The 364-nt window shown below is 39.0% G+C and overlaps 1 protein-coding gene across 2 annotated transcripts in view; it reads left to right on the plus strand.

Annotated features, from left to right (window-relative positions):
• Positions 1-364, plus strand: part of LOC119594048 — a gene marked incomplete in the record, with an annotated part of 19142 nt that overhangs the window by 5542 nt on the left and 13236 nt on the right. For both annotated transcript variants that reach the window (XM_037943081.1, XM_037943082.1), the window contains 1 exon segment: positions 233-343. In XM_037943081.1, the coding sequence (XP_037799009.1) occupies positions 233-343 (111 nt within the window).

A 364-nucleotide genomic window follows, 5' to 3' on the forward strand; every position in this document is an offset into this window, starting at 1 on the left:
GTTTTCCCTTTATGATTAGACTGTATTGGAAGTATGTAAATTCAAAGTGAGATCATTAAAGTTTTTCACTACTGATGCATATAATATGTAGAATTCAAGTTTAATAGGTTTAAATCATCACACAGCCATACCAGCATATACACAAATGTGCGCATGTATGTACATTAACACACATGTGCTCATATATGTCACACACATTGTGCATCATAAAAGTACGTTTCCATTGAACCAGGTGCCGAATGGCCAGTTCCTGGAGGATGGCCGAGATGAAGAGCAGGAGGAGGACGGCAACATGGTACCTTGTCCTTTGTGTGGAAAGCATTACCCATTGAAGCAGATTGAGGTTGGTAGTTCATTTCTTCTA

Source organism: Penaeus monodon, chromosome 33 (assembly GCF_015228065.2).
Source record: "Penaeus monodon isolate SGIC_2016 chromosome 33, NSTDA_Pmon_1, whole genome shotgun sequence".
Classification (NCBI taxonomy): domain Eukaryota; kingdom Metazoa; phylum Arthropoda; class Malacostraca; order Decapoda; family Penaeidae; genus Penaeus; species Penaeus monodon.